This window comes from Teleopsis dalmanni, chromosome X, assembly GCF_002237135.1.
Source record: "Teleopsis dalmanni isolate 2A chromosome X, ASM223713v2, whole genome shotgun sequence".
Taxonomy (NCBI): Eukaryota; Metazoa; Arthropoda; class Insecta; order Diptera; family Diopsidae; genus Teleopsis; species Teleopsis dalmanni.
The window spans coordinates 66,933,800-66,958,337 of NC_051848.1; the positions used below are offsets into that span (position 1 = coordinate 66,933,800).

The 24,538-nt window shown below is 27.1% G+C and overlaps 1 protein-coding gene across 2 annotated transcripts in view; it reads right to left on the minus strand.

Moving 5' to 3' along the window:
• Positions 1-11,065: 11,065 nt before the first annotated feature.
• LOC119688035 (sodium/hydrogen exchanger 9B2) overlaps positions 11,066-24,538 on the minus strand; it is a 53,371-nt gene continuing 39,898 nt past the window's right edge. For both annotated transcript variants that reach the window (XM_038102657.1, XM_038102656.1), the window contains exons 2-8: positions 24,212-24,472; positions 20,795-20,906; positions 14,584-14,835; positions 14,331-14,503; positions 12,095-12,862; positions 11,669-12,023; positions 11,066-11,603 (exon numbers count right to left, since the gene is read on the minus strand). In XM_038102657.1, coding sequence (XP_037958585.1) covers positions 11,443-11,603; positions 11,669-12,023; positions 12,095-12,862; positions 14,331-14,503; positions 14,584-14,835; positions 20,795-20,906; positions 24,212-24,457 — 2,067 coding nt within the window. In that variant the 5' untranslated portion in view covers positions 24,458-24,472 and the 3' untranslated portion in view covers positions 11,066-11,442. The remainder of the gene's footprint in view (positions 11,604-11,668; positions 12,024-12,094; positions 12,863-14,330; positions 14,504-14,583; positions 14,836-20,794; positions 20,907-24,211; positions 24,473-24,538) is intronic.

Sequence of the window (24,538 nt, forward strand, 5' to 3'; positions counted from 1 at the left end):
GCTATATTGTAGTTATATTCTCAAAATCTTGATCCATAAAAAAAATTATTTTTTTCATAATTTACTGACAGATTAATAGAAAGTCAATACAAACAATCCTAATGTCCTTTGAAGAAACACAACTTTTTAAATATTTAAGATTGTATTTTAGGTAAATTAAAAAATAATGCATAAGTAAAACCAAAAGACCCTGTAAAAATAAGAACGATACTCACAAAATAGCTATGATATTAGTGTTAAAAAGTAAAGGAACAATTAAATCTGTAAATAAATACCATATAAATATATATAAATAAATGTAAAATAACTATATAAAAACAATTTGAAATAAATATATAATTAAATTAGGACAATTTATGTAATATAAGTAAACGTAACGAATTTTGTTTCAAATATGTATAGCAATCATAAGGCATTAAAAGTGATGGGCAAGTACCACGTTTGATTAACTCATGCTGGCAAAACGTGAACACCCAGTATATCCTCTTCTAACACTAAATGTGATAGTAGCAAAGTCTATATATGCATAAACGAAATAAGAAAAAAAAAAAATAACTTGAGTTAATGTTTAATTATAAACTCTTGATTATAAAATAATTCAAATAATATAACAATTTTTACAAAAAAAAATAAAAGTTTTATGCAATTTAGACTTTTAATAAATTGTAAAATAATAATTTTTTCGAAGTAGTGTTGATTAATAATAATAAGATAAAAATAATTAGAAATAAACAACAGAGAAAGATTTTTTTTTAATTTCACAATTTAATGGAAAGTGTGAATTTCAAATTAATTATATATGTATATGTGTACATATATATAATATAGTCATAACTGTTATAAAGATGAAAATAAATCTGTCCCCCTCCTTTAACTTTGCATTAAGTATAAAATACTGCTAAATATAATCGGTTAGTCAAATTCGATTTTAATCGAAAATGCACTGCAAGCAAAACTCTAATCAAATTTAGGCTTTAAGTATTTGTCTATATAATAATTGTGGTTTTAATAAAATTGTTATAAACTAAATATGATCAATATTAGAAAGAGAATAATATTCTTCATTTATTGCCAGAAGGGAACTTAAGTTGCTATACCAAACAGCCGATGGTTTTGCAAAGTACAGTGAGGTCAATCCAATGGGTTATCTTATTAAATTGTAAATTAAAATATTGTTGAATTTATTGAATTTTAATATTGAATTTATTACAATTATTAAAATTATTCTTTCATATATCTTATACTTATAAAAAACATCATTTCTTGTGCTAATATTGTTAAATATAGTATTTTATAGAATTTTTTTGTTTGATATTAATTAAGATTTAAGTTTTAGTATTCTAAGGCAGTAACAAATAACTTATTTTTAAGCTTTAAAATAAGATATTTTAATAGTTTTGCATTTGAAAACATAATTTATTTAAAGTTTGAAACTTTATAATTCTATATCATGAGTAAAAATCCTACAAATTTCTTTGAAACAAAAGGGAAATATTAAGTTTATATTTCATATTATTATATTAATTTAATTTTATATTAATTTAATATTAATATTATTTTTTATAATCTCATTTAATTAGCTTATCAATAAAGTTTATGTTATATCTATATAATGACCAACGTTATATAAAATGTCCAAAATATTGGACATTATTAAAATATATTTCATTGTCTTCAAACCAACCCAATGCTTGAACCATTTTTCCGTATTTTTTTCATAGACTCCTTGAGTTATGTTCTTCAACCACTTCATTGAATTTTGTTTTTATGCAAGAAAATCGATTGGAAACGTTTTTCACAAGATACCACTTTTAGCTGCAAAAATAAAAAGATTTTATGGTACTTTGTCCAACACATGCTCTGAGTGTTTTTGCAGTAACTTTTGATTTTCGGTTACCACAGAACACTCGAAGGTATAATTGCAAAAATAGCTAATAGTTGTTTGATATAACAAACATTTAATTAATTTGAATAAACGTATCGAATATTGGATGTAATAACAATTTGTTATAAAGTTATTATTTATATAAGTTTTATATAAAGATTTGGAAATGTAACTACCTTATTTATAAAAAATATGAATCAATTAATTTTGTTTTTAATTTTTCAGTTTTATTTTCAAAATTAACACAAATTCGTTTATTTATAAATCTGAAGAGATGCTGATAAAATAAATTTAGAACCCAACATATAGCAAAATATCACTCACTGTACAGTGCGAATGTTAGCAAGGAAATATATTCACATACTATACATATATTTATATATATGTATACAAACGTATGTACATTGTGTAATGAATAGCATAAAAATAATAATTTTAATATAAATTTATGTATTTACTACTGTATAAGTAATTTATGAAGTTGGTGTGTAAATGCTAGTATTTGTGATATGAAGTACAGATAATATTAAATGAATAAGAATTAAAAAATGCGAAAGTATATTTGCACTATATATAATTGGAATGAATTATACTAAATATGAAGAAAATTATTTATTTGAAGATGCAATTTAAATAATAACAAAAACAAAAAAATTAAAATAACTTTGAAGAAACCAAATTTGAACATTTGAAGAAACCAAATTTTTCAAGTAAAAAATAAATAATTCAAGAGAAAAAAATATAAAAAAATTAGTGTATTTGTTTTAAATTTAATTAAATTAACCGACAAAGAAAATCTCCCGCCAGTGTATAAAATGGTGTGATAAATAAGACATAAATAAAAATAAAATTTACTATTGAGCACAAAAATAATAACTATAAAGTCTAAGTAATAAGTAACTTATTTAAAATATTAAAAATTCTATACTTAAAGCAAATTTTACAATGCACACTTAAGCGTTAATTTAATATTAAAGTCACAATTTAATTAAACTTAAGTGCTCAATATATAAACTTAACTTAACACTTAAGTGTGCGTTGTAAAACTAGCCGTAAATATATTCAAAATAATAAGTAAAGTCAAACAATTTTGACAATGAAATAAAATGATATATTTTCCTATAATAAACAAATTTACAATTTTAAATACATTTTAAACTACTTGAAATTTTAACTAAACTTGTAATTAAACTTAATTAAATTTTTATAAAAACAAAATTCCTCTTTTATACTTTTATATTTTAGGCTGAACAATAAATTCTTTTGTATTTTGTAAAATCAAAGGCAAGCAGTGTAAAGTAAGAATTTAAAAATCTAAAGAATTAAAAACAATAATTATAATATGCATATACATAAATTAAAAATATATACATACTTAATACATATAGTATATGGTGTATAAGAATTGCATTAAAAAAGTTACGGTAGAAAAAAAAATTGAAAAGTTTACGGTGTGTTGAGGAAGTCATTTTTGAGAGATATTCTTTAACTATAAATTTTAATTTTTGTTATAGTTGAATATATGTTTACCATATATAATACAAATAAATTATTTATTTACAATTATTTCATATAATATTTAAAAATATCATTATTTGCTTTAAATTTGGAAAAAGTATTTTTTTAACTAAAATTGAATCTTAAAACAATTGAAAGCCGCCCACTTGAGGGCCTCAAGTAAAAAATAAATATTTATATAAAAATTGTAAATTGAGAAGAAAAACAAAATTTTAAATTTAATTCATAGTAAGATACAATTTTAAAACAAATTGATGTAAAACATTGATAAGATACAAATAATATTCATTATATTTAAAAATTAGAAAACTAAATTCGGTGTCTATATTATACATTAGAAAATTTTGATTATTATCTGAAAATGATTGAAAATATATATTAATAATATACGCAAATCAGTGTGCTGAAAAAAACTACATATTAATAATAAGAATAAGAAGCAAATTTTTTCTTTTTAAATGATAAATTTTCATTACTCTGTTAAACACCCCGCGTACTAAAGTAATTGGCGTAACGTATACGCACTGTTGTGCGCATTTAAATCAGATTAATTAAATGTCATGTGTAAAAACAGAGACTTTAGAACATCTCTATACGCAGGTCTAATAAAAAATATGAATATGAACAGATGAGTTGCAAACAATATTAATTAAATAAAGAATAAAAAAATTTTGTGTTTTACGATTACCAATTGTGGTTATCAAAAACTTTATAAATCTTTATATAATAAATGTCCTTTTTAACACTGAAAAACAAAAAAACAAAAATAAATAAATTTATATTCCACAAAAAAAAATGATTTTAGAACTGAATAAAACCAACAATAAAATATTATTAATTAATGAAAAAAAATTTATTTGTAAGTTTGGTTAAAAATCGTTACAAAAATGTTTAAAATAGTATTTTCAATGTATTGTACTTGTGTTAAATTTAACATTATTTTGTCATTTGAAAACGATAATAATAAGAATAATAAGATCATCAAGTTTCTTTTACAAGTAACAATTAATACATTAAAATTAATTTTTTTTTAATGTTAATTTTTTTTGCCAAGAGTGACGGATTCGAATAGCAAAAAAAAGACAAGAACAAAACTTTGATTTAATTTATTGAAATTGAAACTGTCAAGTACTCATCATCAGTGGTCTTAGAAAATATTCGAATTTCTTAATTTGTTTATAGTCCGTATATAATTTATTTGGACTGCAAATGCCAGGCAATTATTTTTATTAAATTATATAAATCACAAATATTTTGTAAACCATCTTCCATGTGTTTATTGATTTTAATTAAACTATAAAGATTTTTTTACACATTAATTCCTAAATATATAAATACCTAACAACCTTAAGCTCGCGTTAAATTAATTAATGATGTTAAATAAATATCAAAAATAATTATTACCTTATAAAAATGTAATGTTTTCAAGAATTAAAAATTAAATATTCAATTTCGAGTTATAATTTAAAACTATTTAAAAGAAATTAAAATTAATTAAAAAAGAAATCATTTAAAGAAAAATAATTATTTGAATAATTTAAATTAAATTTGTTAAATTTGTTATTTTATTCTGTGGTTTAAAATTTTGTTATAATAATATTAGTCCCGTCCTCCAATTCTTTATATAATCTGCAAATAAACTTCAACTTTATAATGCTGATATATTTTTGTTATTATATTTTAATACTAATACTAACTAATAATGTTATTAATCAAACTATAGAAGCTTTAGAACTTTAGAACGATCAGAAAAGGAATGATAAAAGAGTTTTGAGTTTTTAAGTAAAAATATCTGGAAAAAAAATCAATAAGGATACTACTTTCTACATATACATATTTATATGTATTTTGATTTTGATTTAGATTTATTGAAATCCTTTTATATCCCTACTTGTCAAAATTGTTGCTACGCTACTGTATTTTAGTGTAGTCTTTTCTCGACAATAATGAAAGATCTGTTGAATTACATAAACTCAGCGCAATGAATCTATATAGTTTTATCTATCCAGATTTCATTAGTTTAATGTGGGATTAAGACGGGGCAATCCGGCCTAACCGCACTAAATATGAGAAGGCTAAAGATATCTGCTAATCAGCCGCTACAACCAACTGCAACCTCCTTGCAGCTGTTAGGTGCTCATTTTATAAATCTGTAGGTTTAGTTGCGGTACAGAAATCAGTCAAATTTATAAACAAAATAATATCTCAGCCTTTCAAAAGAAATGATTAATCATAATTTTAACTATGGAAAAATTTTACTTATTGTCTGGAAGTTATAATGTTTAGCACTTCTGACGAACCATGAAATTTTCATATGTCAGTTCACGAGCAAAATATTTGCTTGATAAAACTGGGTTCAATTATTACCAATAAATCATACAGGGGAGCCTTATAGACTTCTTGTTTTCACTAAATCTTGTTCTCTAGTTTTTGTATGTTTATTAATTTTTTATTAAAATTTTTTATTTTAGAAATTTGATCATAATGTTTTTTTTTACTTAATAAACACAAAATAAAGTATATATTGAAAATACTGACCATTGGGCTGGGTCTAAGTTTACGAGTACGTATTTATGAACATTTTTGTAACGTTTGTTTTCAATATAAATTTGAGATTTTAATGCAAATAGCAAAATAATATAATGAAATAATAATTATTTAAATATTAATTAAGATATACAAAAATGAAGAATTTACACAAAACACGAAACTAAAATTAGTGAAAAAATTTAATAATAATCTGAATGTATAAATAAATAGAAATATGTATCTTAAAAAGAAAGCAATTGATGTTAAATTATATTTCATATTTAATTTAAATTGAGTTACGACAATTTTAAATATTTAAGTAAAACTTTTGGAAAGACTGAAACGAAATTAATTGTTGAAATCACATTTGTTGCTAAACTCATAATGGAAAGTTCATTATGCACTTTTTATTTATTGTTGAAATTATTAATACATTTATATATTTAATTTGTTTTATTATTTTTCATTTTTAAATATTTTTTTAGTTTATTTTACATTTATTTGTTATACTAATTTCAAACGAAAATCTTGTTAAAAGGTTTCGTCTTGTTTGCATATCACAAGAAAGAAATATATTGAAAATTAAAATTTATTTATTTAATATTTAAAAAAAAAATAAAACAAAAATAATTTAAATAACTAAGATGAAAAAATTTAAACTGAGCATAACTACAAATGTTGAGTAATTGAAACGAAAAGGAATATTAGAATTTAAAATTAGATAAAGTTAGTTTTGGCTTTGCCAGAGCTTCAATACCCTTCTCACATATACTTTTACTACAAATCTATTAATAACTATTTATTTGATCAATTTCTGCCACCATAATTTTAAATTTCACGTTGGACATGAAATTCAATCCATTTTAAGACAGTATTGGTCTGTTTTAGTCTAGAAGACAGAGATGGCCAACCTTTTTAAAACGCTTATTGAGTGCTAAAATTTTTTTTTGTTTTAATTTTGATTTCCCCAGATCGTAGTAAGTCTTTACATATTTAATCACAAGTGCCATCGCTGTGGTCATCTGCCACCATCGCTGTGGAATTGGAAATTTGGGAACTGTAGAGATGTAGGGTACCGGTAGTGTCAAAGAAAATTTCACTAAAGCAGTTTGTGTGCCATAGGTACACAATTGCAGTTATAAACTCTTTTTAACATTATTTTGTACAAGTGCTACTTGCTTTAATAGCACTGACTAAAAGTTCTGTTTAGAACTAGACTGTCCGGTTGTCTTCATAAAGCGGAAAATCACTACATTTTCATAGAACACTAAATTAATAAATTTGAAAAACTGTACAATAGCTACTTAAAACATCTCGTCCAATATGGACAATTTGTAATATGTTTTTTAAATCTATGCTCGACTATTTAAAGTAACTCGAAAAGTAGATTTCATCAAAAGAGACGTAGGAACAAAAAAAAAATAAAAGACAAACAGATTAAGACACGACTTTGAATTATTTCACACTAAGACTAAAGAATATATAGAATAATATAATGCTTTAGAAATCTAATAACCTTACACAAGACAGGGTGATTTTTGTAGCGACAGAACTTTCTCTTTCATGGGATATAAGGCTCTAAGTTTTGAAACTAACAAGCACAATTAAAGAAGGAGATTATTTTAGAAAGACCTATGGTATACATTTTCATAGTACAATGCCATTATCTTACCAACTCTGGGTATTGACATAACTTTCCATGTACCTCGATTAACGATTTTTCGTCGTTTTGCTACCACATTTCTCCAATAACCCCGCAGATAAAAAAATATGTACTAAATCCAACCCGGGAATTTAGATAATTTAATAGATCTTTTATCTCTATCTATGAATAGTCTCATGAGCTGTCAAAGAAATACCTTCCTAAAAATCTATTTCTTTTGAACGCTAAAATCGGGCATTCACAGAGAAAGTGTTTAATGGTTTCTTTTTTCTGCAGATTTCCACAACTTTTGCAGTGAGAATTATGAGGTAAGCCATTTTCATTGGCATTGCAATCTAATAGTTTTTTTTAACTTCCTTTTCCAATTGCAACCATCTGCTGTCGTATGTCTCTTGATTAGAGTCATAAAAGGTTCAATGTGCAATATTTTATTCGATTAATCCAAAAACTAGTTTAAAATAGATACACAGATAGACGATTATCACATTTCGATGTATAGTTTATGTGTTAGGCAACGTTAATTTTGCAGAGTTACAAATATCTGGATGAACCTAATAAATTGTAGTGTATAGTTGTGTGAAGGGTATGTGACAAAAATAATTTAATAAATATATAAAAAAATAAATATTTTGTCTCTTTTATATGTGTGCGTAGTTTGAAGTTTATAACATACGGAATAAATATTAAGATAATTATACTATATTTAAATATAAATTATAAAATAATCACCTGTAGAAAGAATTTGGCGCTGCTCAAGAAGTTGCATATAATAAAACAATTGAAATTATTGAAATAAGTAGCTGAGCAAATAAAAATGAAGAAAATTATATTTCAGCATAAAAAAAAATTAAATTTTGGCAACCCAAAATGGAAACTCAGCAGCTCAACTTCTAACTTGAAAATTGTCTGTCCTATGAAAATCTGCTCACACATATTAATTTGTTAAGCAATAATTTATTAAATTTTAAGAATTCAACTATTTGCTTTTTTTGTTTAATTCAGTAATAAATTAATTAAAACATTAATTAGTTTTAAATTAAGTAGCTAGAAACCTGCTCTTCTATTATAAGTAAATGCAAGCAATTTTCTTATAAATTTCATATCTAATTAAATCTTACTTCTACTCTTTTACTTGGGAAATAGTTTTATTTAAATTTTTTACTAAATTTTTTAATTACTTACTAAATTCTTAAACAAAAATTAAACTTAAAACGAAATATAAATGTATGTGAAAATACCTTTAAGAATATGGAAAATTATTATCAGAAACGAAAAATACAAATACTTATAAATAAAATATATAAATATTATGAAAGTGAATAAAAAGAACTTCTTTATGCGTTTCATTTTCGGCAACAGGGATATAACAACTTTAAGGTAGTCTTCTAATTTTATGGGTTAATCTGTTATCACCAGTACTATATTAAAAGTGGACATAACACACGATGGCTCACAATTGACATAATTATGTGCAAGATAGATGCCCTGAAGCTATAGGAACTCAAATATTTTGGGGTAAAAGAAAAAGAATACACGTAAATAAGGTTCTGCATCATCTCACAAAGCAATGACGAACTAACAATTCAATTCAAGATTCCATGTTCCACACTTTGTTTAACCATACAATGGTGTCTACAATCACCTCCCAACTTGTTGATATAGCGGAGTCTAAAGCATTTTGCATGGTCGATATGCCATGCTAATGGTATGCAATTTTCCGAAATCCACTTATGTAGCCACCCATGATTATGTTGACATGATGACTTTATTTACACCGACTGTTGTAACAAATTTTTTAGCGAAGGTGCAAATACTTAAAACCTCACAAAGTCATGCCACTCTGTGTTACATCTGTGTTAATTTTTTTAATCGAGATTTACTTTTAGTACAATTTAGTAGCAAAATTACACGAAAAGTAACAACTGTTTTATATGACTTGAAAAATACAATGTAATTTGATTCGCTATATTATAAAAAATATTATTGTCAACTAAATCTACTACAAAAATGTAGGACCCCTTTAAGCTCGAAACACCGAGTTCACTGATCTTTCAACATTTGTATAGCTTTAAAATAATATGATGTGAAGTTCTTGAAGATATATCTCAGTTTCATATTACCCTTCATGATTTGATGTAAATATTTTTATCTGAAACCATCTTTTCAAGTTTCGAAACAGGTAATCAGGTAGTCACTAGGAGCCAAATCTGAAGAATACGTTAGGTGCGGAAACAATTCGTACCATAATTCATTTCATTTTGGCATGGTTTTCATAATGTTTGAGCGAGTGCGTTATCCTGCAAAAATAAAATTTTTTCTTCGACAAAAGTGATCGTTTTTTCTTGATTCAATCGATCCTCATTTAATCATTCCAATAATATGCAATAGTAGTCTGATGTTATTGTTTTTTCTCTTTCCAAACAGTCTATGAAACTTATTTCATTTCAATCCCAAAATACAGAAGCTAAAACTTTTCCAGCCGACTGTTGAGTTCGTGGTCGTTTGGGAGCACTGCTACTGGGTTCTACTCACTCTCTAACTTGTTGTTTTTTTGTCCCTCAGGTATGAAGTAATGGATTCATATTTTATCAATTGTCACTATTCGGCGCTCAAAATCAGCTAGATTGTACATAAACATTTCCAAATAATGTTTTGAATGACGAAGTCGTTGTCATTTTTGGTCTTTGATTTTTAGTAAGATTTGCGGCACCCATCTTACCGAAAATTTCTTCATACTCAAATGTTCATGTAAAATATTTGATATACGTTCATATGATATGTTTGTCATCTCCGCTTTTACGCAATTTAATTTTTAGATCATCCAACACAATAACGTGGATTTTTTCTATGTTTTTCAGTTGTGACCTCTTTTGGACGACCCGGACGTACGATCCGGATGAAAACACTTATACGATAACGCTTAAATTCAGCTTTCCAATATATTATTGTTGTTACCAATAGTGAAAGTTAACAGCCGCCGTTAACAGAATCCATTTCCAATTTGATTGGTTTATTGTGCTTTCTTTTCGAATGAAGGAAATTTATTACTGAACGATATTCAATTTTTTCCATTTTATAAGAAATCACATAGGTGCATTATTTCAATTATTTGCAAAAAGCAAACCAAACATTTGACGAAGTAGAAACCTTTATTGCTGTCGTTTAAAAATATAATTGTATATATAATTGTATATATACAATATAATTGATTTTGTTGTGACTCTGTCCACTGTTGTGAAGTCAGGTAATGATCAATCCACCAAGTACAACAGAAAATCCATTCGAAAACTGTTAGAAATATTATTTTTGCTTCATGGTTTATACGCACTGAGGTTGTCTAATGGAACTGATTATATTTGTGGACTGTTTTAGATTTTTATATGAAAAATATAAAAAAGCAATTTCATATAAAGGATTTGGATATAAAAATACATCAGTAAAAAGCAAAGTTCATGTTTTTTTTTAAGCATTTATATTTTTATTTTATTCATTTTTAAGTATTTTACTCTGCATTATAAACTCGCCGCAAGTACTTAAATGTGTAAGGTCTCAGTTTTTGCTAGTTGCCGTTCATACTGCACACGTATGTACACATAAAGGAATAATTGTTATTTAATTAACTTATATAAATAAACTTTGAATAATAAGAGCTTAAAATTCAACAACTCAACAAAATCAAGTTTAGCTGAGCAGGGATCAAATGAATGGCCAACACTTAAAATATTTCGCACAATGTTTATGAAATAAGACGACTTTTTTAACAGACTGTATGATGGCAGGGTCTGCACTAGGTCTGTCTGATGGCAATGTCGCTATGTTGGCTATGTTAAACTTAACAAATAGAAAATCATTTATTGTAGCTCGTACAGCTAATATTGGCAATATTTGCGTTTGTTTGTGTGTTGTCAACAGTAGTTTTATCTTCAGGTATTTCGGGATCTTCGCGTTCTTCTTCTTCATCAATAATACTGATATCACGAATCGATGGACGATGACTCCTGCGCCAGCCTACAATGAAAACATCAAAATATGAGTATAAAACAAATTAACGAAACAATAATATATTAGTTGACCTTCAAGAATTTGAGGTTGTTTGGTCTTCGTCAGTAGTTTAGTGCCAGTGATAGAAATCAAGATAGCACCTAGGGGAGCTGTCAACACAATACTTAATATTGCTAGTGTTTGCACTATGTAAGCATATCGTCTATCCGCATCACTTGATGCATCAGTTAAGTTTCTCATAGCAACCGGACCAAGTGCTGCCTGTACAGTTGCTTTAGACATCCACGACAAAGCAACAAAGAATTTCTCTTTTACATTGAGGCGATCACCAAAAGCAATACCGGCTGTTGAAAAAATACGTAATATAGCACCGGCAGCTATGCATCCACAACCAACATAAACAATGTCAGGCTCTAATGCGCTAATCTATAAAAAAAAATTATTGTGAATCAATATTGTTGTCAACGTTCAAGTCGTGAGTGTAGAATATATATTACCTTAACAGTAGCACCAGTAATGCCGAACAATATTGGTTCGAATATCATCCAAAATATTTCAAATGCAGTCGATACTGGATTATCTTCAACGTCCCAACCTTGTTTACACCAAAACAAATTTGAAACAAATGCTGAGAATACAACAGCCAATGGGCCAGCACCTTCATAACCGATTTCCTCGCTACCATAAATTGCCATCAGTCCGCCAGTAAACAGTAAAATTGTACGTAGTGGTACTACGTAGGGATCGCCTTTCTCGGGGAAAAAACGTGACATGTAGCCCCAAATAACACCAAACCCTAAACCACCCAAAATACATACAGGTGCTTGGGAAATTTGATAACCAATACCACGGTCAGAAAACATCACACTGCTTATGATACCAAATATGGCTACTGATAATGCATCATCGATACCAGCAACAGCAATAATCAGAGTAGGTATGCCTTTAGCCACACCGTAACCTTTCGTACGCAAACGAAATAAACACGGTACAACAACAGCCGGCGAGACAGCAGCGATAATAGAACCCATCAAAAAGGCCCAAACCCACGGCAAATCCAACAAGAAATGTGTCATTACTGCAACAACGCAACATTCCACTGCCCAGGGAACGATACCCAATTTTAGTATGGTCTTGTAGACCTTTTTAAATGCCTTCGGCTCCATTTCGAGGCCAGCTCGAACAAGTATAATTGTTAACGCAAATTTACGCAAGTGCGCTGTTACGCGTCCGAAGTCACCATCTAAATTTACCCAGCCAACATTCTGAAAATAAAATATATTAATTAACAAGATAAAAAAAAAAAATAAGTAAGATAATTATAAGCAATTAAGTGCAATTAACTTCATCATGTCAAAGTTGAAACTAACAAGTAAGACGTTGCGCTCGAGGTCAAAGGTAAAATTTATATAGATCCCAGACGATAAAATCAGATGCTGACAAACAAAAGCAATAAATAAAAAATTTGGAAGATTAAAATAAACAATATTCAACTAAAATATTCAACTAAATATTTGATATAAGTCTACGACTTATCATATCAAGTTATCACTTATTGTGATTAGCAGATTGCATACGGATTTTGGCAAAACTATAAGGACCTTTTTGTAGACAATTTATTGAGACCAATATTATGATGTTGTAATCCATTACTTCATACCTGAGCAAAAACAACACATCAAGCTAGAGAATGAGTAGAACCCGGGGGTATTGCTCCCAAGCGACCACAAACTTAACAGTCGGCTGGAAAAGTTTCGGCTTCCGTATTTTGAGATTCAAGTGAAATGAGTTTCATAGACTTTTTGGAAAAAGGAAAAACAATAACATTAGACTACTATTGGATATTATTGGAATGATTGAATGAGAATCGATTGAATCAAGAAAAAACGACCACTTTTGTCGGAGAAAAAAATTTTATTTTTGCAGGATAACGCACTCGTTCAAACATTATGAAAACCATGCCAAAATGAAATGAATTATGGTACGAATTGTTTCCTCACCTAACGTATTCTTCAGATTTGGCTCCTAGTGACTACCTGATTACCTGTTTCCAAACTTGAAAAGATGGCTTCAGGGGAAATGATTTGCATCAAATCATGAAGGGGAATGGGAAACTGGGGTGAATTTTGAAGGACTTCATAAATCATATTATTTAAAAGCTATCCAAATGTCGAGCTAAAAGGACAAACATTTTATTTTCCAAAATATAATGCGTTTTTATTACTTAGGCCGGGTATTTATCAACTAGGTGGGTAGACCTTATATATACAATAACTCCGCTTCTGTTCTTCTAAACGTCATTAAAATTTGTCTGTATATCACAATGTAGTAGATGGCCTATTTTAAGAAGTTCTGCTTATTTCGAATTCACGTCAAAACAAGGACGGATACTTATGACATTATTAAAATCATTATATTTGATTCAAGCCTTAGTATTTGAATTAACAATTAAGTTAATAAATGGATGACTGAAATTGTTTATCTATATAGTACATAAAAAAAACAAAAATTTTAAAAATAACAAAATGAATCCTATTCTAATTTTATCCCTGATTCCTGATACGTATGTCCAGAAAGCATGTCTTCTTTAATGAGTTTTTCTTTTCAACCTATATAAATATTATAATTTGTAATGTTCCATTTCATATAAAATCAGCAGCACTAAAATATGTCTGTTAGACTGAATTGATGGAATATGGTTCGAACCTCAAATTATTTAAATTGTCAACTTACTTGAAATAGTATGCCAACCATTAGCATACCAATAAGGCGAGGTAATGTTGTCAGTGATATCAAATATCCACCGAAATTAGCTGCAACAGTAAGCACCACTAAACCAAAAAGTTGCCCGCCAGGCGCAGCTGACTCTCCAATGATCACAAAAGCTGTTACCCAAATTAAGACACCTAGTAATCCAAAAAAAAAAAAAAAGAAATTAACATACATACAATAATAACAATTGCGGAATTATATTGTCTAAACCCACCGATTAATATTAGAACCATAATTCTAGCAAACTGTCTAAATGATGGACACAATGGATACGGGCACACCTTTTGCCAGTGTGGTGGTTCCCATGCCTGTGTGTGCTCTTCGCCTCTACATTTCAAACAGAAAGTGTAAAGCCATGACTCTTCCAAGTTATTGGTACCATTCGAGGATTGCTGCTGTAAATTGTGCTGGTTGATTTTTGCATTTAAACTGTCTAGTGCCGATATTCTGTATGGCCTATTGTTATCTGAAAGTAAAGTGAAACATCTTAATAATTCGTGTCGTATTTGTCATTTTTATTTATTATTATTTTACTAGTTTCTATTCAAGTGCACCAATAACCTTTAAAAATATTCCAATAAACGTAACTCGAGTGTTTTGACGCGTTTGATATCTAATTACAATATAAACATCACGACCAATAATACCGCAAATTAAATAGCGTCATTGTTTGATGAACAGGCAGGCAGTGCATATACACTTCCCTTACCTCAACTGCTAATTGATAAACCAGACTAAGAAATGTGCTTTAAAAATTCACAAATAATAATAATAATATCATAAAATATTTAAAAAGTTAATCAGCAAATATTTGGAAAAGTTGGTACTGAGCAACAGCTAACGCCGATATCTCAATTTATTTAAAATTTCTGTTAAGAACCTGACGCTTTGAGAAGTAAATTGAAAAAACAAGTAGATTAATGAATATTCCAATAGCTTTCGAGTGTAGAATGTAGTCATTCTACTGTATTTAAACCCTAAAATAACAAATTTTTAATCAAAAACTAATCACAAACATCTTTATTCTATTGTATGGTACAAATATACCACATACCATATATTCAGAGAATACATTATTGTAATATTGCAATGGAAAAATCGAAAAATCGATGTATTAAATATTTCTCGCCTAAAGACTTATACTTTATTAAAAATTGTTTACTTAAATTTTTTTTTTTTAACAAATAAACATTTATTTATTGTATCTTCTCTAACAATGAAACTAACAATAAGTTTTAAAATTTTATCACTAATTAGATATCACAATTTTTATTTTAACAATTTTTATAAAATAGGAAAAGAAAACCTCACTTTTAAATCAATGGATCAAATTCTTTGGAATCAACTTTTTCAGATTACTAAAAAGAAGAATAGGATTTTACTTGAAGCTATTATAAATAATGGCTAGACAGGCAACGGCTTTTAGACTGGAAGTAGTGGATAGAAATGCGAGATTCCTAGGTAAGTGGTTAACATGTTCATGCTTTAACTAGGGAAGTTTGTAGATCTCGTTAGATACTTTCATACCTAATATTCTATGGGGCATCAGTGATTGTTCTCAGTATTTTTGACTCAAGAGTACTTTATATTCTACGCACAGGCAGGATATGGCTCATTAATAGCCAGTGCAGCTTAGAGGTTTGGAGCTTCATTGGTATTATTTTTTTGGCTCCGGTATGCTTGCACCAAGTAAGTCGCCTGTCTAGTTGAGTAGCTAAGTACGTCATATTATCTGCATGTGGTAGTGGAATGTTATTTAATAAAATTGTTGGAGATATACTCCGCTTTAAGGTAAAAATGACTTATCTACAATTTAATTAATTAATTTTAATTCGTCATTTTGACAACCATTTCTGCACCCGAAATAATGTTTTTGTTTCAGTATAAAATTGCCATATTATCGGCAAACGTTGTGGTGACAACTGAATTACTTATTGGGATATTGGGATGCATAAAGTACATACAAGATAGGGCCACGAACACTGCCTTGTGGAACGCCAGGTTCTATTGGAAAATTAGTTAAAGTGAATAAATAATTATTTATTATAATAATTATTTATTAACATAACTTTTTGTTATAACAATTATTTATTGCAATAATTATTTATTATAATACTTATTTATCATAATTATTATTATCGGATAAAAATTATATAAGCAGAGTTATTGAGATATTTGCACATTGATATAAAAGTAAACTCTGATCAGAGCTTGCTTGTACAATAAATGCATATAACTAAGTTGAAATCTAAGGGCATCACAGATGAGGAATCAGCTATTATGTCAAGTAATTACAGGAGAACCTGCTGAAAACAACTGTAGACATATCTATATCTATCTATCATATCTTACACAAAGTTTCAAATAAATTCATATGTTTTCTCGATATCAACCACTTACGAGTATAAAATATTTGAAAAGTAAGAAATTTATACCAAATGTTAATAATCATCTCAAGTAGTCTTAATAAAAAAAATATAATATACATTAAATTCCAAATCCAGCTAAAGTTGTGTGATATTCTAAATTTTCTATTTCACTTTTCACGCAATATATCAAAATAAATTGGAAAGATCCACAAAACAAACTATTATAAGATTCTTTACTTATAGCCAAGCAGTTATGAAAGTGTCACAATCACTGTATATCAAAACTTAAGACGTCCTTATCTTGTATTACATCCTTAAACAATGTTAGCAGAAACAGGAACGTATCCATCATGACACCAGGACATAGGGACTACCAGAGTTACTATATAACAGATAAACTTGTTTGTACAAGCACAACACAATGGATATAGTTCTCCTATAGGTATTTAAATAGCAATCAAAGTCTGTAACTGTATGACACACTTTTGTTTTCTCTAAACAAAGCAAATGAGGTAGGAGAAAGAGACAATTCTGACCACTATTAACCCAACTATAACTTGAAAACTCATTGATTTAAATATAGATGAAATCGGCAATATTATATCTTTGTATTAAGTCATTGCGTAATAGACAAGCATACTGAGAATCTTTGTGACATCTACCAAGAGCAAGAGTAAGTATTATTGAGCTCTCATCTATTGTGTATTGCCAAGGATCTGAGCGACAATACTTGGATTCCTTTTTTTAAGAGAACGTTGAAAGACTATCAAAAACAGTTTTCGGAACCATCACAAAATTTTAATATAAAGAAAATTGGTAGAATTAGCTGCACTCAGTAAAATAATTTATTTGATTTAAACTAACTCTCAGATCAAAATATTCTAACTCAACGCATCATTCATATCTTCTTTATCACATGAGCTAACATTTTTCTAATTTTTCTAAAATTATCAGTTCAATTTAATTAGTATGTGGTTAAAGTATATTGTTCTGGGTGTGTTGAATGAAAAAGACATTTATCATAAAAATCCCTTAGAAAAAGGATTCATAGGAGGAAATACAACGTCAAGCAGAAGTCATAGGGAACAGCAATGGGCCTATAGATTCGCTCTTAGGCGTAGCACAACCTAAAAATAAATAATTCATTAGAATTATAGGAATATATTGAAATCCACTAGCACTACCATATTTATGTGAATAGTATATCATATATTATTTATGTAGTTATTATAACTACATAATTAATATAAAATATGTAGTAATCTTCTGATCATCTATTCTATGGTACTGAGAACTATTTTATTTGTTAAAAAATACAAGCTGAAATTAAAAATTTTCCATAAAGCAGTTAAAAAAATTAACATAAAATTTAGATTAAGTAGAGTGGTAATATTTTTCCATTATTATTAAGAACTGATAACACATTTTTCAAGAATCCCATGTAGTCTGATGTCTTACAAGCCAATTGATTATGTTGTCTTATTGCTTATCAGTAAGAACAGTGAAATTGAATTGTTATCAGGTGTACGATTTTATATTACTATGAGATAGTTCTTGAATTTTTAAATTGGGAAACCACTGCTAAAACCACTGCGATATTTAAATTCACAGTATCGATCTATACACAAATTAGTAATTCTAGATAAAGCAAAGTTTTTAATTAAACCGTCAAGTGACTACAAAACATACGCAAGTTAAAGACTAGTATGGAAGAAACTAAATAGGTGTATATAAAAAAAACCAATTGTTATAACAAGAATATCTATTTAAAATGGGCAAAACCCCTAAAGCAATAAATATTTTTTTTTTCATTTTTTTTTTTGCGCATTTAAAATTCATTAATGAATGAAACGAGGCAATTACAATTGCCCAATTAGTTCAATAAAACCAAATTGGGCAATAGCATTTAACAGAGGTGTGACCGTAAAGACGTAACTATAGGTGTCACAGGTTAAATATTCCATATGCGACAACAGAAAATATAATCTATCAGAAGTCATCTGATTTAATTTGAATGGAATTTAAACTTTTCCACGATTTTATTTATTTGTTTTAAAATACAATAAAATAATAAACTTTATTTTGAGATTTGATAATTGTTAATATGAAATATTAAACGAAAAATATCTAAAAAATGTTGATTAATAAACAAACACCTTATTATCTTGCTAGTATTTTTTTTCCAAGGGTTTATCGCCCATCAAGCGCTGTTTTCCTATAATCGACCCTGAGCTACTTGCTGCTCTTTTCAATAAAAACATAGATTATTCCTATTTATTCAAGTTAAAAACGCCCTATTATTCAAGTTATTGAGATTTCAAGATGTATGGTGTTCAAACATTTAAATTTTGATCCAAATATTAGAATTCGGATACACTGTAGCTGTTAGAATACTTTCAAAGATTAACATTCATACATTCTAATAATTTTAAGTCCTTTTATCGTAAAACTGATCTACTGCGCACAATTCAGGAATGCGGTGCATAACAGTTGGAAAGGTCTTGCCGTAAAAATATTCGCAAGCTAATAAAGTATCAATAAAGTATCAATGCTGGAAAAGTCATCCGAAAAAAATGTTTTAAAAAAATATTGAGACTAATAAGGAGTGTTAAATAACTGACCAAACATTTTTCTAAATTTATTCAAATGTAAAAATTAAATTGAGAGATATTGAATGAACTAAAAATTAGTATAAGACTTAAACTTTGAATATATAGTAATAAGATATAGACATTTTTTTGGTAGGATTCTTTTTTTTGGATGACTTTTTCTTTGACAATCTATATTTGCCTTCATGTGAGAAATGGACTCGATCGTTTTAACTTTAGTTTTATTTTTCGGAGCTAAAAATCATTTCTCACATAAACAGATCATCTTTATATATACATATATAGTAATTTAGTTATTAATGCTTACAAATATATTTTTTAAGGTTAGGAGTATGTGAATGAGATCTATTACGTACTGGTTTTGCAGAAATGTTACCTAAATGAATGCTACAATTCACTAGGGTATCCTTAACATTATAACAAATTTTAAATGATAATTTATTCAAATTTTTCAGATTATCAATGTTTTGTATAGAATTTTATAGACAAAGTGTCAAACAAAAGTGTGATAATCACTCGTTTGAAACCATTTGAAGCAAGTAACAAGTTATAAAATTCTTAAATATGTATGAAGAATGTTTAATTTTTAAACATTTATAAATGTTCGCATTTTCTGATAAAGAAGAAAAATTAATTATTTTGACATACCAAACGTTTTTGTCGTATCAAAAATAGACTTTTAAATGTTTTATTTTTGTACTTTAATATACAATTTTATTTTTCCATAGTTTTATTAAATCTCAAAGATGATAAAATTTTGTCTATTTTGTTTTGCTTTTAATTTAAAATATTAATATTTATTTAAAGCAAAACTTTATTCGTCATATCATTTCTTACTCCTCAATTTTCCTCTCCAAATTTATATATAACATTAAAGCCTTGCTTATCAATAACTCACTTCAAAGTCACTTTCTCCAGTACTCAGAGTAAGAATATAATTATTTTACATTTTTTATGGAAAACATGTAACTCAATTTTTTAAAAATACCGATAAATACAAATTTTAAAGTCTTCAATGTCACATAGAAGAATCTATGCCATTCTCAATCCTTTTGATCCAGGTAACAACGACAGATTATAGATTATAATCTATACTCTGTTATAGATTATGCAGAGTATCTCGACGAACGATTGTCAAATCGTTTGGATTGTCTGAATTACTAATAGCTAATCAGTGCAAATTACGAATTTCTCTGAATTTTTCCACTTATTTACGAAGAGACGTTATTATATATACATATCTTAATCGAAACATATAAGTAATTATGTTTCAAAGAATCAAATAATTGGAGGTGTTTACTTTTTATTTCCTCAATTAACTGAAACTAATAATTTAGTATTCGAATTTTTGAATGATAAATGTGGTTTTGAAAAATTATTTAAGAAAAAGTCATGTTTCATATGTTATACTTAATCGTTCAGTATTAATCTTTTAAATCAAACTTACCATAACTATGTGTTGAGCCGTGATCAGATTCATTTTCGTATGCGGTATTATTATTTACCAAAATACTTTTTTTTCTAGTTGGTCCGATATCCGAGTGGGAATGCACAGAAGTCTTAAAAAGAAAAATAATATAAAAATTATAAAAAAATAACTTGATTCTGAAAATGTACATAACATATTATTCGTATTATTCATAATTTAATAGCTTAAAAAAAAATTCTTTATATTTTATCAATAAACAATGTTATCTAAATTTCGTTTAAGGCAAACAAGCAATTATCACCTAAAAATTAGTTTAATTTGATCAAGAATTATAAAAAAACATCTCATTCAAATTCTTCGAAATTTTGCGTACCTGTGAAAAAAAGATTTAATCGATCAAATACGACTTTGAAACTTTTCGAAAGTCTCGATTAATAAATTATATATTTTTACTTATATACAAATATATTTGAAATAATTCCTATGCTAATTTGGAAAAGCTCATTAAATTATTCATATTTTCATTTGAGGGAATATTATTATTTTTGGCATCCTTCAAATTTTTTTAGCAAGAATACGATATGGCTTTATTGAGAGATTCAGTCTGAAATCAGAAAAAAAATCTTATTGAAAGAATAGTTATTTATTAAGACTTCAAATCAGCAATTTCTTCATTACGGGTTATTTATAAAAATTCGGTTCTTGTTTTTACTCCTGTAAAAATACCGCCTTTTTTCGGATTTCAGTTCAGTTCCCGTTCGAAGCCTTGGTATTTATAAAAAATAATCAATGAAAATATTTTTTTACTTTCCATAAAACTTTTTGCTAAGCAACTGAATAGGGAGATTTGTTTGACTAGAGCTAATCCATAAATTTTTTATTTTAACTAGTAGTCAAGAAAGGAATTCTTTGCATAATATTGAAAATATTTAATTGTGTTATTACCCTATTTTATTATACGTATATTATAATACTAGGATTTCTAAATTTCTATGTCTTACATCAGTTCATAAATAGTAACCTTCTAAAAATATTGTTTAGTTTCTCTGATATAAAACATTTAGAATAAGAATTTAGGTAATAGAGAGGTTTCCAAAAGTTGAATTTAATTCTTAATATTGATTATTAGCGTATTTTTGATATATAGAATATCTTTATTCTAAACATTCATCTGATTTTTTGTTATATGAATTTAAGTAAAAGTAGGGATATAAGGTAACCAATGTATTTGATTGAAATTTCCATTTATAAACTCCATTGTTCCATTTATAAACTGCAAATACGATCCACAGACATTACTATGTGAAGTATTTCATATAAACTATATGTACCATAAAACAATAAGAAGTTCTTCATACATATATACTAAATGAATTATAGATTGTAATATTAAATTGTAAAATATTTATTAAATACAAAGACGAGACGTAACGATAGCTTACGATTTCTAAACTAAAACCGAAACCATTATAATATTGGGCTTTAGCTTGAAATCCATTGTTAAATCGGTGTAATCTAAAAATTGTCATCGTGTCCTAATTATAAATGTACTTAATTTATACAATAACTACTATATATATTTAGTTCTGTCTTATTTAACTAGTTTAGATTTCAGAACAATGGATTAAATCAAGATCCATTGGTCATCTTAAAAACAGCAAATTTCTGAGTGGAGAAAAGTCTTGTCTGAATCGACCAAAACTTCAATTTATGGCTGATAATGTCTCTTATTTTGTGATGTGCTCAGAACAATATTAAAGATTAATTTATTTAATTTTACTAAAAATAAAACAAAGTTACAAATAGAGACGCATCAATATCGATGTTTAATTTGCTTATCTGTATATTTTTTATAAGAAATCACTAAAAAATGTTTTCACATAACAAAGAAAAAGTGCGTTTCTAATAAAGCCGTGCACATTATCACACATTTTTGATTGGAACAATCAAAAATTACACTTATAATTGCTTCCTAATCGACCGTATTTACTAGGTTAGGTCCTCAGCAACAAGTCCGCAAATCCCAAAGAGATACTAAATTCATATAGAAAACAAATTCATACCTTATATACAATATATTTTGAGGATTAATCATTTTATATGAGAGCCATGGATATGTTAAAAAAAATATTGTAATGATTGTGTTGCTGTTGAGGGAACCTAAATAATAAGAAGAGTCCATGTAATAATAAATTAATATTATTTTATTTTTCATAGAAAAAACTTTTCGATTTATTAAAATATTTTCAAACACATTGTTATTTGTTACATATTAAAAAATGTTATAGATCGATAAGGTCTTGGTTGTAAAGTAACGATTATGTACATTAATGGCTTTAATCACATGGTCTCATTTTTGAATTACTCTGTATTTAACAGTTTTTGAGATATTAAGAGTCTTGTGAGTAAATGTCTTTTTCATATGTGCGATTTTTGGACACCCCTATTTGTGTATATATTGTAAATGAAATAGAATTATTCATTAATTACCATATTCAATATATAAGGTTCTCCAATAATAATTATTTTGTTATAAGAAGTCAGATATTAAAAATCAATTTTATTCAGAACAAATATTTTAAAAAGTTTAAGCAAAATTAGATACAAATAAATTTTAGAAACTAATTTTTGAAAAAGTTAAACTATACTATATTTAAGAGGACGTTAATTAATTATATTAAAGACTTTATGTACTTTTTAAAACAAGTGCGCAAAGGATCCATAAATGGTGTAAGTGAAGTCTGTTGGAGGATCGCCCTTGAAATGTAAACTCAGCTCTATATTAATTAATTATTAATTAATTAATTAATATTGCTTATCTAAAACAATTTCACTTTAATTTTTAGTACATCCATTAAATGTAGAGATTTAGATGTAAAAAATACATTTATCAATTTTATATAGACGTTTCTGATAATTTTTTCTAGAAGTTTTTCAAGTCATACGCAAGTCAATACATGATGGATATGGTTTTTATAAAATAGCCTTATTAAAAACAGACTATTAACTACTGTAAAAATCAAAACTATTATATTTATTAATAAAACTCTATAGTGTAAGTCTACTGAATATATTAAAATATTTTTTTCTTATTTCTTAAGCTTTGTAAGTATGCCATGCCGGTGTGAGATAAAGCTATATAAATCTTTTCATAATACATTAATTTAAAAAAAATCTTAATTATTTATAAAAAAACAAAACAAAAATTGTTTTACAACAGCGTTTAAATAAATTTTTTTTAATAATTTTTAAGCAATTTAAATTATATTCCAAAAAGTTCTTAATGAAACGAAGAATTTTTTTTAACCCTCTTTGGAAAATTATTAACCTTGTAAGAACACTAATTATATTTATAATTTTATAAATTAAATAAACTAAATTAAAATAAATAAACTTATTAAAAAAGTAACAAAAAAAAAATAATAAAATTCTTACCTGTGATATTTTTCTCCGTGGATTTTGTTCGAAAGCTGGGTTGTCATAGCCATGTCTGCCATCAGTGGCAGGATCAGAGGCTATGCTCACACGTCGTTTTGGTTGGTTATCAACAACTGAAATTTTAAGACTATTACCAGTTGCGGCTGGCATGGGTGTGGTGCTTATGCCAGTAATTTCGGGTACTACCATTGTGGGAACGCCAGCGTTCCCATTGCCAGTGCCCGATTCATTGCTATCGTTCATATTCAGTTTATATGTCTGCGAGAAAAAAAACAAATTTTCATTTATTTTCAATTGCAATAGCTAATCCGTGCATGCTATTTC